The sequence below is a fragment of the Eretmochelys imbricata genome, chromosome 11 (assembly GCF_965152235.1).
Source record: "Eretmochelys imbricata isolate rEreImb1 chromosome 11, rEreImb1.hap1, whole genome shotgun sequence".
NCBI classification, from domain to species: Eukaryota; Metazoa; Chordata; order Testudines; family Cheloniidae; genus Eretmochelys; species Eretmochelys imbricata.
The window spans coordinates 81,617,910-81,632,785 of record NC_135582.1 but is presented as its reverse complement, the minus strand read 5'-3'; the positions used below and the strand labels follow the sequence as shown (position 1 = coordinate 81,632,785).

Here is a 14,876-nt window from a genome sequence, read left to right as displayed (position 1 = left end):
GAGCTAGGAGCTCTCATGGTAGACCCCCCTCCATACGTGGCTATATCCTAAGTTCATTCTGAAGGAGATGTCAGAATTCCATCTGAACTAGTTTCAGAGTAACAGCTGTGTTAGTCTGTATTCGCAAAAAGAACAGGAGGACTTGTGGCACCTTAGAGACTAACACATTTATTTGAGCATGAGCTTTCGTGAGCTACAGCTCACTTCATCGGATGCATTCAGTGGAAAATACAGTGGGGAGATTTTATATTTTCCACTGAATGCATCCGATGAAGTGAGCTGTAGCTCACGAAAGCTTATGCTCAAATAAATGTGTTAGTCTCTAAGGTGCCACAAGTCCTCCTGTTCTTTTTGTGGATACTGCGAGACATCCCTCTACTAGTGGTCTGTAGAGCAACAAAAGGAGGCTACATGTGTTCCTTTGTGAGGTGTTACGCCCTGGTGCAGGCTTCAACAGCAGATGCCTCCTTTGGCAGATCAGTCCTTCAGTCAGTTTCTTGCACCCTCCTCCTTGATGAATACTTCTTGTGAGTCACCTCAAGTGGAAAACGCATGGGGACCATCACCCAAAGGAAGAATGGTTACTTACCTTTTACAGTAAATGGAGTTCCTTAAGATTGTGATCCCTATCTGTATTCCGCTAGCTACCCTCCTTTCCCTCTGCTTCAGATCCTTATCCTAAGATTATTCGTGATAGATGAAGAATTGGAGGGGCACTTGGTCCATTCTGCCCTGCTCCTTACACCTTTGGCTGGGAGGCCAAGGAGGAAAAGGGCACATCTAACACTGCTAATGAAAAATCTTTCAGTCTCAGGCCCATGGAGTACATTGCACCTCAAGTGGAATGCACATAGGGACTACACATTTCAAACTTCAGTTACTGTACAAAGGAAATAACCATTCTTTCTGCCTCCATCTGTTGGATGTGAGGAACTATAAACAAAATGTGAACTGACGTAGAAGAATGTGAAGAAAGAAAATCACCAGTTAAGAAACATTTCCCTTTCTCAAACAGAGGGAGTCCATTATATGGAGCACACTATTGCGCTCAGGCTCTCATGAAGTTAACTCACTGGATTTAAGTTTTGGTGCCTAAATACTCTCATATAGGTAGTGCGGGATCTATCAGTCTATTCCATCCTCCCCTCTCCTAGCAGATCAAAGATTGATCAACCTCAGCTGGGGACTCTGAAGGGAATAGGCAAGGATAGCTTGCCATTTATGGTTATGGGTATGTACCTCCTTGGACCTGTTCTTTTATTCAGAAGAGAGACTCTCAGCTGCAGGAGCTTCTGTTGGTTCTTCAGTGGTAGTGGTATGGGACCCACTGGAGGAGCTAGAGATTTAGATGCATGTATTAATTGTTTTAAATATTTATACTTCTAAATTGCTTATATTAATGTTCCAAAAGTGAGTTGCAACTACCCATATCTCTATATCCAGGGTAGGATATTTCTAATTAAAATAATCTATAAAAGTATTTATTTTAAATTTTAAATGACCTTCCCTGGAATGAGACAAGGAAACATCTGTACATCATATAATAGTTTGGAGGCACGGAATTCGTGTTGAGAAAGATGTTTCAGCCTGATAATTACACCGGAAACAATTACCAATGTTTGGCTTGTTAAGGCTGTAAATGTTTTGGGGATGCTGTTTTTGTGTAATGTGTTAAATTAAGTTGAGACCATCACATCTAGTTTCATGACTCATTTCACTGGACCCCAGATGTCATCTAGTAACAATAGGGGTTAATTATATGAGAACAGATTTAATAAATTTTGGTTTATTGCCAGAAATTTCCTTTGTTGTTTTTGAAATATTCACCAAGTTTGTGAATATTTTTCATCTAAGTCACGTAGGCACATGGCATGCCTTGCAGCAAAATGCACTAGTCTAGGCCATTAATTGTATTCTACGATATCGGTGGAAGCTGTACTAATAACTAAGAGTACAGTTGCTAGTGGGTAGGAGGGACATTCATGTTAGGTGTAGACACTATGCTGCCTGAAAATTGTTGGAAAGTTGGCTGTTGCTTGTGTTAGCTGCCCTAGGGACCAAGTCTGAACTGACAACAACAACAAATTAGCAGCCAGTAAACATTCAAAGTAAATTATTTCATTAAACTCTACTTCTGTACAGATTGGCAGAAGTTCATTCTCCAAATGAGTTTGTGTGCATCCGAGAATGCTACAACCAATCTGCCATACCCCCACTTGATAGAGTTACCACTCACTTTATGTGAGCACAAGCCGCCATATCAGCCTCACTAGCTGATGTGTCTCGGCAAGACATCTGTCGTGCAGCCACCTGGCACTCCATCCGCATCTTCACAATGCACAATGTCATTGCACAAGTGGCAGCTACAGGCACAGCAGTTGGCCAGGCTGTTCTGAAGACTGCCCTTCTGTTGGCATCCTTGCACCCACCTCTGCTCTGATCACTGCTCGCGAGTCACCCACATGTAGAATACACATTGGGACCATCGCTCAAAGAAGACGACAAGAAGGTTCCTTACTTGTGTAAGTGCAGAGTCTTCAAGATGTGTGGCCCCTATCCGTATTTCACTACCCTCTGCTTCGGACTACATTCTAGGACAGTAAGAGAGAGATTGGAGAGGCGTTGACCCACACAATGTATAATACTCTTGGCTGGGAGCACAAGGGGACACAATGCACATGTTGCTTAATGGGCATTGGTGTATGGTGTTCATACGCCCCCAAGTGTGGAATATACACAGGGACCACACATCTCAAAGAACCTCCAGTTACAGGTGAGTAACCTCCTCTTCTTAACTTACAATCTATATTATATTTTTATTTATATTTATTTTTTCTGTTTCATCTGTGTGTTTTTGTTTAAAGTTTATAGTGCAGACAGCTCCTTCTGCTAGAAAACACTCTGAATATAGGTTTCAGAGTAACAGCCGTGTTAGTCTGTATTCGCAAAAAGAAAAGGAGTACTTGTGGCACCTTAGAGACTGATCTGATGAAGTGAGCTGTGGCTCACGAAAGCTCATGCTCAAATAAATTGGTTAGTCTCTAAGGTGCCACAAGTACTCCTTTTCTTTTTACTCTGAATATAAGATCACGTTTAAACTTAATTTGCAGAAACATGAATTCCAAAATGTTTTCTGGATCTTTTAGCATTTTAGGTTCTGTTGGTACTATAACATCAGTTTATACAAAATGTTTTGTCCCTTTTCAGTCTGTGCTGAAGATGGTGTACGAGGACAGCCACAGAATACTGGCTTTGTCAGAACATCCCTTTCCTCTTAGTGATCAAAAAAGCATTCAGCAGTCTGCAGCAGCTGAGGGATGGCAAAAAGAAGGACTAACCTTGCTGGATGCAATACAATCATTGAAGGATTACCTTAGCAAAGTGGAAGATAGAGGAGACAAGGTATCCAGGATAAAGTGTGTTGTACCTCCTTTAAAATAAGTTGCCTGTTTTTTTGTATGGATGCTAATAAATGTACTCTGTTCCTGTAGGAATCTTCAGATACTTGTTTGGACTGGAGAGGAGAACTTCTCCAGGCAGTTCAGGGTGTGCTAGAGAAGGAGCGGAACATGTTTCAAATTAACTTGCAGTCACACCTTTGCAATCCCGGTTCTGGGGATGAAGGTTCATTAGTGGAAAAACTGGAGCATATTGTGAAACGACAAGTAAGACTGCCTTGGAGTATTAACACTTACAGATCAGACACTTTCTTTCCCTGGATTTGGAGGCCATGGTTGTGGGCACAGTGCACGAATGCTTCCCTCGCTTTCCAGTCTCATCTCTTATGCTCTTAAATCTAGTACTGCAATCTAAACAAGTTACGAGCAATGGGTTTTTATACAGGCTTTGTTTTGGCTGCCATTTTTCTCTACTTTTCATTATGAGATCTACTGATTGTAGTGTTTATCAGCCAATCAGTTGGTCTTCAGGAGATTGTGATCAGGGAAGGAGGTGCTTCACATGAAAGCAGACAACATCTACTCCTAGCTACACAAATGTTTCTTTGGCAAAATTCATAGCTGAATTAGTCCTGATGTGATTTTGGTTAACTTCACGCTAATAGGTTAGCATCAGGCCAGAGAGTTTGCAATAACTAACACCCTATTAGGGAAACCAAAAAAGTGCATTCTTTTACTTAATTCAGTATTTGAGAGTTAATAAAATGGGGTATGAGTTTGATCATCTTAAATTACTTTTCTTCATTTTTTCCATAAAGTTTAACCTATTATATAGGAGAGCATGACCTGTGGGATCGCAAGGATTTATATTGTGGGAAGAATTGGACTATGCTTGGGAATTTAATATTACTTACAAGTTGCAGTCTTTTTATTTCCCTCCCACCCACCTGATGTCTGCAATGGGCTTGGTCTGTTTTCAGGAAGAACAGCAGCGGATAGTTTTAGAGCACCTTCTGTCTTCTGATAGGAACAGCTTACTTTCGGAAATACAGGACCTTCGAGCTCAGCTACGAATGACACATCTTCAAAACCAGGAGAAGCTGCAGCAGCTACAGGAAACTCTTACTAATGCAGAGGATCATGGGAGTAAACAAGAACACCAACTTCGGAGGAAGGGTAGCACCTAGGAAACACTTTTCATCTGCTCTTCCACTCTCATTCACACACAAACAGACAAAAAAAATTAGGGAGGGGAGAGGGGGAAAGTGCAGTAAACATTCTGAGAAATGAATTCTGACGTCAGATATCATTTTTTGAATTCATTAGGGTTTCTTGTGGGGATGGGAGGGCAGATTGTCAAAATACCTGTGGTTCAGAAAAGGCTATATTTGAAAAGTTTAAAATAAAAATAGAGGTGAATTGTCTTTGGTTTATCTTATGCAAAGATGAAGTTGGGGGCGACTTGAATGTCAAGGAATGTATGAAGGTAGAAAACTTAAGAATAGCAAGCAACAACTAGGGTTTTCAGAAAAGTATCCATATTGGTGTGTGTATCTATGAAAATTGGTAAATGAAAGATGTTACTAAGTGGCTGGTTGCAATTATTGTTTTATCAAAATAGTTAAAAGCCAAAGAGGAGCCAGTTCTCTGATGAACCACTCAAAGCCAAAGAGAATGGGAAAACTGAATGAGAGACTAACAGTAAAACAGGAGTTGTATAATCCTTTAAAATGTTTTTTATTTAAACTATGTTTGAAAAGTTGAGTTATTTATAAGCAGAGGATCGGGAAGAGCAGTAGTAGCCATGGTCCACATATTTGTCTATACTTTTAAACCCATATAATTGGGAACAGAGTTGTTAAATATATTATAATACAAATGGACTTTGTTTGTTTTCCCAGTTGAATTATTAGAATATAATCTTCAGCAGGAAAAAATCATAGCTAGTGACTTGCAGAACTCTCTAAGTGAGGAACAGGAGAGGGCCTCTGAGATGCTTGAACTCCTGAAGCAGGAGCGATCTGCAGTATCGGACTTGAAATCAGAGCTTTATGAAAGCAAAGAAGAGAATGAAAGTCTACAAAAATCCCTGCAAAAGCTTCAGAGGGAAATGAACCAGCTTCGGTAAGGAGTACTTTTTGAGAGCTACATTAACAATCTGTAGTGAACTTGTGTTGGTTAAATCCAGAAATGGATTGGAACCCTCTGATGTGCAAGGGAAATGAAGAAATGGTAACCTCTGCCAATCTATACTGAAGTAGAGTTTAATGAAATAATTTACTTTGAATATTTACTGGCTCCTAATTTGTTGTTGTTTTTTGCTCAGTGATACAAATTTGAAAATTTGACGGACAAGGGTGGGAGTTGCAGCTGCTGATACATAATGGGCAGAGGCATTGTATCTTGGTGAGACTAGAATTTCTTCGAAGCCCTGACCTTCTATTTTGCCTCTGATACTACTTTAGGTCTTACTCGTTCCTTCCCCACTGGCTCTAGTTTGTCTGGTAGAGCTAGGTAACTTTCCTTGGCTAAGTTACTGGCCTGGTCATCAGGCTTGGGCCTGTTTTCTCTCTCCCCTGTAGTTCTGGTGTACACTGGTGGAGTTTTTCCTCCCATATAGCACCGGGGTTGCTCTGCCACAAGGAAAGATAGCTTATCCTATTCATCAACAGCTGCTATGATTTCTAGTTCTGCTGAGGATAGCTGACTGCTCCCTTTTCAGAAGTTAAAGTAGGAAGGGGGTCAACTTTAAAGGCACAGCTAAAGAGCAAAAATTAAAAAGGTAGAAGAGACAGTAGGCCAACTAACAAAATTATAAAATTTATCCCACTTGTTTTGTGAGAGGAGTTGCAAAGTGACTTAATTGCTCCTGCTTCAATGGAAAGAAAGGTTAAAAATACTGAAGAAAAGATTTCTTTCCAAAACAATAATATTTAAAAACAAAAAGGATGATCCATTCTAAACTGAGATAAGTGTCATTTGTAACTTTGCTGAATGTTGCAGTTCTGAACTGGAAAGTAAAGAAAAAGATCTGACAGTTGCACTCCAAGACATACAGAATGAACATTCGAAAGAAAAAGAGTTACGAAATATGTTTGAAGAACAACACCTTCAGCATAAGCTAAGAGAGGATGAAAAGACAAAAGCATTAGAGGTAACATGCTGTATGTTAATGAGATTCTCAGAGCTAATCTCATAAGTAGACTGACTTGTATAACAAAATATCTGTTGCACTTCTTTCCCCAAACAGAGTTTTTTCCTGTTTTTTAATCTCTGATAACCCTTTTCGTATCTTGTTTGTTCAATCCCAGTGATTGTGGAGGACTTGCTCAAAACTGAAAGTTTTAAAATGTCATTTTTAATTGCACCCATGTCCATGTTCCCTCTTTTACAAAAAACAAGCAACTTCCTGTGCCTTTTTTGCTGTTTTAAGGGAGACTTGTATTTAAGACAGTTTTCTACTTCCACTTGATCCTGCCATAAAGTTTCATTTCACAATTTGTAACTGCTCCCCAAGTTCTTTAACAAGCATGCTGTGTACTGTAGACACATGCTGCATGATCATTTAGGATTGTGAGTAGAAAGCATTGTCAGATGTTGGCTGAGAATCAGGTAATTGGAAAGTTTCTAATAGAATACATATTTCACAGGTCAGCTGAACTGCTTTTTGTTTTTGTTCTCTTTCTTCTAAGTTAAATTTAAAATAATCTGTGATTTTTATTATATCAAGTGGGTTATGAATCAGTCCATGTACAATGATTATTTGTATGAATAGATGGAGGAAAATTCAGCCAGGCTGTCACTTGCTACCTCTGCCTGGAAACTTGTTGAAGAGCTTGTTGAACGAAACCAACCAACCAACACTATTTTCTTAGCCTTGTTACAGATGTTGACTATGTTCTGGGTTGAACAAGAGTTACTCTATAAGCTAGAAACTCTGTCAGTCTGGAACAAATGGCAGCAGAATGCAACTTTTGGTAACTCCCCCATCTTAGGGTTATGGCTACACTACAAGCCTGTGTCAGCATAACTTCTGTTGCTCGGGGGTGTGAATTAGGCCCACTACACACGATATAAGTGCTGGTGTGAGAGCTCCTTCACCGTCATAACTACTTCCACTCGTGGAGGCTGAAGTAGTTAAGCCAACGGGAGACCTCTCTCCTGTCTGCTTAGAGCAGCAACATTCGAGAACTTAAAGCACCGCTATAAACTCTCTGTTGTTGTCATGCCCTTAGCCTGATCAGCCTTTGTAATTACCTGTGTGCCACACATCTTTTTTGCAGCCTTCCCAGACTTGACAGATGATACATTGTATCCAGCCTGTGCCCAGCCTTCCAGCCCTAACTCCATTTGGTCCCGGGGCTATGAATTGGACAGGCAGATGGGATCCCATACACACCAAAACAGCCAGGACTCCAATGGGGGGAAAATGGACCAGGAACTCCAGTGCAGACTGAAGAAAACCCTGACTACTTGACTCAGGGTAAAGTGCCAGGGGACCGTGGCAGAACAAAGGTCCCCTTGGGCTCCCCAAGTCTTAAAGTGGGTCCTCAGTGCCCTGAGGAAAGTAGTAGGGCTTCAAATCAGCCCCCTTCCCTCCCTAAGCTAATCAGGAGGGTTCTGATAATGAGTTCCTCTTTTCCTTCTCCCAGTGGGAATGGGACCCAGCGAGCGAGGATTCTGACATAGACCTCTTGAATGGGTTCCATTCAAGGAAAGCTAGCTGCAAGGAAAGGAAAGCTAAGGAAAGCTAGCTGCAAGATACTACACCAAAGCTGCAGCAGAACTTCTGTGCTCCCAGAGCACACTAAAAAGCTTAATCTAAAGGGCTAAACAGAAGAGGAAAAAGCACACAAAATCTAGGAGATATCTTCTGACTCCTCCCCTACTCTAAGCCGGTCTATGTTAAGTTTACAGGCTCCCTCCTTTTTGGAGAAAAGTTGAATAAGGTGCTGGCTGACAATGCAGCAAAATCCAGACAGTCTCTCTCCTCCCTAGTAAGGTCCCTGAGGAGAGAATAATAGACTGTTCTTTGACAGAGACGCTCCTCATCCTCCTAGAGGTACCAGCCAAGGGATAACAGATTTCCCAATGGACAACAGTGGAATTGTGGTTTGTGGTGAAAGTTCAGTGACCTCAGGCCCACCCAAAATGCACTTTGACTAAGACTGCATAGGCCTCTGCCCAAACCTGAAGCTATGGGGCAGGAATTCCCATTTCCTAGATAAATGATTTTCATCGACCACACACAAGTGAGTCAGGGAAATAGTCAGCCACGGATACTCCTTTGAGCTGCAGGCTCCACCTCATCTGTTCTTCATCTAGTCACCCAGTTCCAGTGGCCCCATAAAACACAATCTGATTCACAATGAAACTCCTGGATATGGCAGTTAGAGTGTGTGTTTGTGACGAGGTCCCCGGGGTGCAACCTGGACTGTGGGACTGCTGAGCCCTCCAAACCCAGCAGCCTGGGTTGTCCCTCGCACTGTATTGCTCGTGTCAAGATAAAAACCTCTGGCAGGCACTGCACTTACACAGCCATCCACAGGCAGCTGAGTTACATGAATGATTTCCCAGCCACTCAGGAACCAACAATAGAGGCTCCAGCCATTTCCCCCAGCACCCCAGCCTTGCACCCAGAGATGTACTGTCTTACACTGCTCAAGATTCCCTTGGACAGTATAAACTCATTAATAAGTTGGCCACTTCCTCAGTGTGGAATGGATATACACTATCCTTTGTAACCTGAGCTGAGATTTCACAAGCACTTCAACTCAAAACCACAATGTTTTTAGGTAAAATATAAAACAAAATTTATTAACTGCAGAAAGATAGATTTTAAGTGATTCATACGTAGGAGGCATAGAGATCAAAGTTGATTACCTAAAAAGCAAACACATTTTTGCAGTCTAATTCTAACTTAAACAGACTAAGCAAGATTTGAATCAAGCAGTATCTCATCCTAAAAGATGGTACAAGCAGGTTACAGTTTCTCAGTACACAGACTGGACCACCTTCCAGCCTGGGACCACTCTTCCCCAGTTCAAAGTCTCTTTCTTCCAGATGTTGAGATGGGGTTGGGGGCCGGGGGGGGAGAGGCCAAGTGATGATGTCACTGGTTCTCTTTTTATCTTTTCTTTCAGCTGCTAGAAACATCCTTGCTGTGATATGGGGGGCAGTCTATCCTCATTGGTCAAGCAGTCTCCATTATGTATGTGCCTTCTCAAAGGAGCCTCTAGAGTAGTGGATTGTTGTCTTGATGGGCCATTAATGCTGTCTGGGCTCTCCTTTGTTGCAACTGAAAGGCTGCCCGTGGGCATTCCCAACCTCACAATATATTTCAGTAACACATCTAGCAATACTTATAACTTCACATACAATGACAGCACATACAATCCAACAGGATATTATTGTTCAACAGATCAAGACTTCTAAAATGATACCTCACAAGGTATACTTCGTACAGAACATATCATATTGATATCATAGTGATGAATATGGGGGTTCCAGGGTGCTGCTTTGAGGTACAGAATGTCAGTGTTCCATCAGAAGAAAGGTTCTCCAGGTTCTGCTCCATTTTCTTCATGGTACAGAAGCACATGAGAATTATCAGAGCCATTCTTGATTCAAAAGGCTCAACAAGTGGATGAAGAAAACAAAAGTTTCATATGGAGACTCTGGCCTCTAAGGTGTCATTTCTGTCCTGGGTGGGCTTCTTCACTTCAGTTGATCTAGCAGATGCATATCTCTATATCCCCATGAGACCATGTTACCACAGACAGAGGTTCGCCCACAGCAGGAAACATTATGAGTACCAAACACTCCTGTTTGGCCTGTCTTTGGCCTCCAGGGTTTTCACAAAGATGCTGCTGGTGGTAATAGCAAGACTCAGGTTGCAGAGAACTCATCTGTACCAGTTCCTGGGCTACATTCTGATCAGAGGTCCATTGCAGTCAGCAGTGCTCTGGGTGGCATCTCAGTTGTTGAATCTCCTCCAGGCAAGCAGCTTCATCATCAGTGTCAAGAAGAGTTCTCTGGTTCCATCCAGGAATTTATTTTCTTGCTCCTGGGCCGCAGAAGGCCTACCATAGCTGTATGTCTCCAACTGGTAGGACTCCTGGTGTCTTGCATAGGGATCACTGCATGGGCACAATCACACATCAGAAGTCTTGAAGCCTTCATACTAAAGGTGTGGGGCCATTCCCTGGAACACAGGTGTTCAACTTCTTACAGTGGTGGTCAGCCCACAATAATGTCCGCAAAGGCATGCCCATCTGCCTTCCAGAACCTTTAGTCCTCCCAACCAATGCCAGCGCGGAGGGTTCAGGAGCTCACTTCACCCAAACAGCCCAGAGTGTCAGGAGCAAGGAGGAAAGGGTCATAGCATAAACATCCTAGAGCTGAGAGAAGTCAAACTAGCTCTGCAGAGGTTCCGGCCCACCCTGAGGGAGAAACACATCATGGTTCAATCAGACAATACAACTACAGTCTAAGGGGGTGCAAGGAATCCTTCATTTCCGTTGCTTCCACGTGTATTGCAGAAGTCAGTGGAACAGTTCCTCCTTTCATTCAGAGCAATTCACATCAAAGGTGACCTGAACCAAAAGGCAAAATGACTCAACAGATGCAAGGTCAGCAACTTCAAGCGGTGCCTGAATCAGGAGGTTTTTGACCTTATTGTTCACACATTCAGCCACCCTTCAGCCGACCTGTTTGTAAATCATATGAACAAAAAGAGACTGAAATACTTCATAAGTGAGGCAAAGCCCACATCCATGGGGATAGATGCCTAATCGTACAGTTGGCTGCAGGACATACTTTATGAATTTCCACCATTTCCACTACTGGGGAAGGTGGTCCTGAAAATAAAACAAGAACGGGCAACGGTAATACTGATAAGTCCTCATTGGCTGACAAGAACCAAGGTCTCTGACCTGATAGAGCTGACATTGGAGCCCCCCACTCCAGCTTCCATGGAGACTGGACATCCTCCTGCAAGGTCCTTTTCTTCATCCAAACCCCAGATGGCGTCAGTTTCAACTAACAGTCTGGTTATTGAAAGGGAGGTACTAGAAGGTCTCAGTCTGCCTTGCATAGTCATTAAGACATTGCAATCTAGGAGAGTATCAACACTAAAACCATAGGTTTCAGAGTAGCAGCCGTGTTAGTCGGTATCCGCAAAAGGAAAAGGAGGACTTGTGGCATCTTAGAGACTGACAAATTTATTTGAGCATAAGCTTTCGTGAGCTACAGCTCACTTCATCCGATGAAGGATCCATGAAGGATCAAGACAGGTTTCAGAGTAACAGCCGTGTTAGTCTGTATTCGCAAAAAGAAAAGGAGTACTTGTGGCACCTTAGAGACTAACCAATTTATTTGAGCATGAGCTTTCGTGAGCTACAGCTCACTTCATCGGATGCATACCGTGGAAACTGCATACCGTGGAAACTGGTCGGAGACGTCGAAAATAGGATTCTAGGTCACCACAGAACTGTATCATGTTCGTGGGGGTGGAGGGGCAGAAGGAGAGGCCCCGAGATAGAACAGCTGCTTCTGCTGGGCTGAGAGTATAGTTGGATAGGTTAACAATATTGCTAGGTGGGTTGAGGGAACCATTGCTGTGGCCCCTTGTAGTATGTAGTAGCATGTAGATCCACGGTATGCATCCGATGAAGTGAGCTGTAGCTCACGAAAGCTCATGCTCAAATAAATTGGTTAGTCTCTAAGGTGCCACAAGTACTCCTTTTCTTTTTTCATGAAGGATCAAGTAGCACAAGATATCCTCTTGTGTTGGGTCAGTCAAGAGCAGTCAGTCCATCTTGGATGCCTTCTTTCTACACTGGGGATAGGGCCTTCTGTATATGCTTCCCCCATCCCCCTTTGCATTAATTGAAGAAGCAGTGAAGATGATTTGTCAGGACATGGCAAAAATTATATTGATTTCCCCAGCTTGGCCAAGAGAATGGTGGCAAACAAACCTGCTTCAGCTGTCATACAGGCTTTACATGAGTCTTCCTCTGTCTGCAGGTCTCTTGTCACAGCAACAAGGCAACATCCTTCATCCAGAACCACAGTGCATTCACCTTGACAGACTGAGCTATCAGACTTGGATTAGTCTCGTTCCTTGTTGATACAGAATGTATTGCTTAATATTACAAAACTGTCTCCTTTTAAAAGTGTTACTATTTTAAAAGGACTGGAATTGTTGCTTGGAACAATTTCAGCTTCCACATTCTGTATTTTGGAATATTTAATATACTTAAAATATGAAGGGCCATCTAATTCTTCTTTAAAAGTTCCCTTAGCAGCTATTTCAGCTTACTGTGTTTTAGTAAATGGTACAGTACATTGCTGTTTGTACATGATTCTGTTAAAAGGTTTATAAAGGTTTACATCTAATATCCTTTAAGGAATCCAGTCCCACCTTGGGATCTAAATCTGGTTTTGTGTGTGCCTGAGGTCACCCTTTCAGCCCCTGGCAAAATGTTTATTTTATGTATCTACTAAAGTGGTATTCATTATTGATATAACGTCAGACAGAAGGGTGAGAGAATTGCACACCCTGTGGGCTAACTTGAATTTACATAAAGGTAAGGTGGCTCTTAGACCTAATCCCTGTTTTTTTTTTTTTACCAAAAATAGTGTCTGAGTTTCCTATCAATCAGACTACTAATTTACCAGGTTTTCCCCAGAAACCTCATGCTAATAAGTGGGAGTCAGCAGGTATTTTTACACTGCAATTAAAAACCCATGGTGGGTCCATGCCAGCTCACTCAGGCTAACAGAGCTTGGGCTGCAGGGCTGTTTAATAGCAATGTAGACTTCTGGGCTCTAGGACCCTGCGAGGTGGGCAGGTCCAGGGTCTAAGAGCTCAGGCTGCAGAGCCTAAGCCCCGAAGTCTACACTGTAATTAAAGAACCCTGCAGCCTGAGCCCTGTGTGCCTGAGTCAGCTGGCAGGGCCAGCCGCCAGTGTCTAATTGCAGTGTAGGCCGAGCCTATGTTAAATACTGCAGATGCTAGAAGGATTCTTGCATATTACTGAGATAGAACTAATAGTTTTAGGAAATCATTTAGTTTGTTTGTTTTCTTATACTAAGAATCGTATGGGTCATAGTGTTCCTGCTCAGACTATTTCCAGATGGGTTAAACAGTGCATAGGTCAGTGTTACAAATTAGCAGAAATTCCTGTGCCTTCTGTGGTCCAGTCTCATTCTTCTAGAGCAGTAGCAGCATCTTTTGCTTATCTTAAACATGTTCCTATTAGGGAAATTTTCAAGGCTGCTACCTGGAAGACAGTGTACACATTCACTAAACATTATGCTCTGAATGTAGCTTCTAGACTGAATACAAAATTTGGCAGAGTGGTGGTGATTTAATTAGGACTCTGTTCCTCCTCCCGGGTTTTCAGCACTGCTTGTCAAACTACCTACAAGTGGAAATATGTAGAGCCACCCAAAGAAGAAATGGACGTTATTGTCTTGTAACCAGGATTCTTCAAGATGACACTGCATATTTATACTTCCTACCCACCTTCCCCTCTTTCTCAGAGTGCTATTATGGTCTGTCTGGGTTAGCGGTGGAAGGAACTGAGGAAGTAGAGGGAAAAGTGTCCCCTTATATAACCTCACCCATGGAACAGTCAAAAATACTGAGAAGAGAGATAGGAGGGGGCATACATGTGCTCCAACAGGCACTGCTTGGAAAAGGGTCTACTGTTAGATGTCACTAGGCAGCGCGATCCTTATAGATGGGAATATGTAGAGCCGCTCAAAGAACTCTGGTTATAAGAACCTTCATGTCTTAAAAACAAAGTATTCACATGTAAATAACAGTTCACCACTTCTCCTTCTTTGCCCCCAGTAAGTGACTGAAAGAATTGTCAAAGCTAGAACAGAGGCATTCTGCTCCCATTTGTTTCAGGTTGACATTAGAGCATCTAGTCTATAATGGTACTGTCTTGGTATAGCTAGACACAACTTGTTGAGCTATAAAAGTCAGCACTTGTCTGTAATTAGTTCCTCCTACTTCCCCCCAAGTTAACAGGAGTTGTTGCTTGTTAATTGCTGCTGCAGAATATTCTTCCTTTTCTCTTAGAAATAATTGTCATCTATATTTGTGTAAATAAGTGTTTGCTTCTGGTAGGCCTGAGCCAAATTAGAAAAACACAGGAATCACCTCTCAAAAACAATACTCACCCGTTTTTCTCAGTAAGTCACCTTATATAGATAGCTCATATGTTTTTAATTCCGTCTTGTCTGAGTTTCCTTTTGGATCTGTCTCTTTATTTACATTGTTTTCGGGGGGTGGGGGGGTGGGTTTCTTTTTCTGCCATGGGGATAGATGTGGGGTTGTCACCCCAAAGCCTCCACAAGGATCTTATAAAAAACATGTTGAAGCAGAGAAAAGAAGAGGCCATATTGGCCAAGACAAAAGAAGAACAAAACTACCCTGACCTAAACTTCCTCACTCTTCTGCAG

At 42.2% G+C, this 14,876-nt stretch overlaps 1 protein-coding gene across 4 annotated transcripts in view; it reads left to right on the top strand.

Moving 5' to 3' along the window:
• The window catches only part of PCNT (pericentrin), a 240,105-nt gene that overhangs the window by 197,660 nt on the left and 27,569 nt on the right, over positions 1 to 14,876 (top strand). For 3 of the 4 annotated variants that reach the window (XM_077830537.1, XM_077830538.1, XM_077830536.1), the window contains exons 42-46: positions 3,208 to 3,402; positions 3,492 to 3,665; positions 4,379 to 4,574; positions 5,300 to 5,522; positions 6,402 to 6,552. In XM_077830537.1, the coding sequence (XP_077686663.1) occupies positions 3,208 to 3,402; positions 3,492 to 3,665; positions 4,379 to 4,574; positions 5,300 to 5,522; positions 6,402 to 6,552 (939 nt within the window). Of the gene's footprint in view, positions 1 to 3,207; positions 3,403 to 3,491; positions 3,666 to 4,378; positions 4,575 to 5,299; positions 5,523 to 6,401; positions 6,553 to 14,876 lie in introns of those variants that run through there. The other variant, XM_077830539.1, reaches the window with a different exon arrangement.